The 3,175-nt window shown below is 35.6% G+C and overlaps 1 protein-coding gene across 1 annotated transcript in view; it reads left to right on the plus strand.

Annotated features, from left to right (window-relative positions):
- Positions 1–1,332, plus strand: part of AK88_04714 (uncharacterized protein) — a gene marked incomplete at both ends in the record, with an annotated part of 5,721 nt that extends 4,389 nt beyond the window's left edge. Inside the window, one exon of the mRNA XM_012482322.1 lies at positions 20–1,332. Within this exon, the coding sequence (XP_012337745.1) occupies positions 20–1,332 (1,313 nt within the window). The remainder of the gene's footprint in view (positions 1–19) is intronic.
- Positions 1,333–3,175: the final 1,843 nt, after the last annotated feature.

Raw genomic sequence — 3,175 nt, forward strand, 5'->3', positions numbered from 1 at the left:
GATGACAGGCGGGATAGAGATGACAGGCGGGATAGAGATGACGGGCGCGATAGAGATGACAGGCGCGATAGAGATGATATGAGAAGAAGAGGTAGATATGACGATTATTATGTCATCGGTGATTATGAAGAATATTATAACAGACGCTTTGGGGATGATGGTCGTGAAATACAGTACCCACGTAGTGAAAGATCATTTGATGATGAATTCTATAGAAGAGGTGCAAGGGGATGTGATGGCCGTTCATGTCATGATGCAGAAACCAGAAGAATGATGGATGAGGATATGCCATATCTTTCTAGTGAAAGGTTTAGAACATGTGGTGACCGTCCATGTCATTATTCTGAAACCAGAAGAATGATGGATGAGGATATCCCATATCTGTCTAGTGACAGGTTCAGAAGAGGTGATGACCGTTCAGCTCAATATGAAAGATATAATTCCATGAGATATGAAGAAGATTTGAACCGAGACCCTAGGGATGAAAATCCATTTAATGTTTCAAGAGGTGGAAGAGATGATGATCACGCAGCTCATAACTCTTCTGCTCACAGATGTATGGATGATGGACATGACCCAAGACAATGCCCTAATTCGTGTACACGTCCTGTACAATCTGATGACCTATTTTATGATGAAGAAAGATTAGGCCCACGGGGTGAACCAGAAAAAATCCCAGAGGGAAGAGACGAGTCCATGCCTGAGGGACCAGAGGAAAATGAAGAAGGACGGGGTGAACCAGGACGAGACGGAAGACCTGATATGGACGATGAGGCATTCGACGGCAGGGAACATTTCATGAGGAGATGTCCAGATGAACGTGGAAGACATGAAGGCAGAGACATGCATGGACGACCCCAGGGTGATAATGAGCAACTCCCATTCGGATGCACCCGAGCTGAATTACAGGAGCAGATGACTGAAGAGGAATTAAACAGCAGAATCAAGAACCTCAGACCGAATGCAACTGTCAAGGAGATGTTCGTTCTGTTCAACCAGATACTGTCCTTCGAAAGAAAGAAGTTTGTTAAGATGCAAGAATATATTATGCAATACTCACAATATTTACAGAAGACTCTGTTCTTACCAACCCCAATCAGAATGAAATACTGGTGGAGGGCACACTACAACATGACCGACGAGTTGATTAAGAAAGAGAGAGGAGACTTCCAAGATTTCTATGCATTTGTAAGCAAGGGACCATGCCAGAAATGGGATTTCCTTTACTTTGCCAATGCCAAGAGAAAGTCGTGGGATGAACTCAGAGATTTAATGAAGAGCATATGGATGGAAATCTTAACCTACAAGATGAAGAAACACAGTAAATTGTAGGCTACGTGTGAGAAGAACGTGTTTTTTGTACCTGTGGCCAACCAGCCGTGACCTGTTGTTGATTGTGCCTTTGGATTAGCTATAAATTAACAAGAGAGACGCGAGAGGAAATTGCTGATTGCGCATTATGTGTAAGTTACGACGCTGCCTTGTTGACGTTAACACACATAGCGTTGTCCGCATATGTGAAAGCGAGTCATAGGAGAACGTTTTACAGCATTGTTTTGAGAAGGTGCCCCGTTTGCCCGTGCTATATGAATTGTATGGTCTGGACTTTCGTACTTACAGCACTTCTTGAACGAGGGGTGAACAAGTTTTTTAGAGACCGACCAAATTAAGGCACCATCTTGTGCATAGATGAAAAACAGGGGACGTTTTTTCAAACCGTAATTATATACATGAAAATACAGAAGTACACTTGTTCAGTGGTGCCACTGTCCACAGGTTAATCCTGTGAAAAAAAAAAAAATTCTCACATCTATACTTGCATCACGCTATCCGTTTTTCCCTTCCTAAGTACTTTTTTTTTTTTTTATTTTTTTTTTCTCACTTCCATATATTTTCACATGAAAAAAAAAAAAAAAAGAACACATGAGAGAATGATCATATTGAAGGAGATTCAAAAAAAAAAAAAAAAAAAAAGACATATAGCAAGCATCTGATTATATTTTTATATTATATTATACCTTTTTACGTTGCTTACTCAGTGCATTATTTATTTTTTTATTATCTATTTCGTCAATCCGTGCACACCTATTTATTATTCACCACTGGTACATTCACAGACACATGTATACAGGTACATTTTCATTGCTGCATTTTCACAGATACACATTCACTGATACACTCACCCACTTCATCATGTATGCCTTAATTGTATTGCCTTGTTTTATTATATTACACACACACCTCACAATATACACACCAATGAGTGAACAACATATTAACTTACAGCTCCAGTTATGAACATTTTTAAAATTCATGCTACATAATTCAAGCATCAGGGAAAGAAAGAAAGGAGGGACCACATTACATATGTGGTATATGGTAGGTTCAGGGCTTATGGTAAATATTTACATATGCGAAATGATAGGATTATTTACATATTAATAAAATGTTGCTCATAGAATAATTCTGTGAAACAGTTCAAATTGTGAACATATTAAGTTTAATTGTTAAATGAATACTTCTCTGGATTATTTTCATGAAGTTAATAAAATAGCAAACACGAGAAATTTAAGGAAGTAAATGTCTTTGTTTGTTTTCTTTCATGTTGTATATATACATCAGATTTTTCGAAATTTATGTGTGCAGCATTGAATGTTTCAGCTATAGGACAAATTTTCTGTTGATAATATGCAACATCTCTATATATCGTTTCCTTTTACTTCGGTGGTGTCTGTATTTTGTAAAAGTAGTATGTCCTATTTTGTCCATAACAGATATTATTTATTTAATATGATATCTAATTCATCAAGAGAGAAAAAAAAACAAAAACAATAATAGATTGGTAAAATAATTTTTTCAATATTCTGTATTAAGGGAACTTGCAATAATATAGAATTAATTAAAATATTTTATATGAACATTGGGTGGTTTAAAAAAAATTAAAAAATATATCATAGAATAAATAATACAATATAGATAAGAACAGGACAAGTTTGTAAATTTATTTGCAACTAAAGAAAAAAAAAAAAATAAGTACATATATATATTTTATAATTATAATATAATATTTATTCTGTGTTGTTTATTAAATTTAATATATATATACGTAAATCATTAGTAATATGAGGATGAATATATTCATGTTCGTTCCTTACTCGGACATTACATTGAACAT

The sequence above is a fragment of the Plasmodium fragile genome (assembly GCF_000956335.1).
Source record: "Plasmodium fragile strain nilgiri unplaced genomic scaffold supercont1.73, whole genome shotgun sequence".
NCBI classification, from domain to species: Eukaryota; Apicomplexa; class Aconoidasida; order Haemosporida; family Plasmodiidae; genus Plasmodium; species Plasmodium fragile.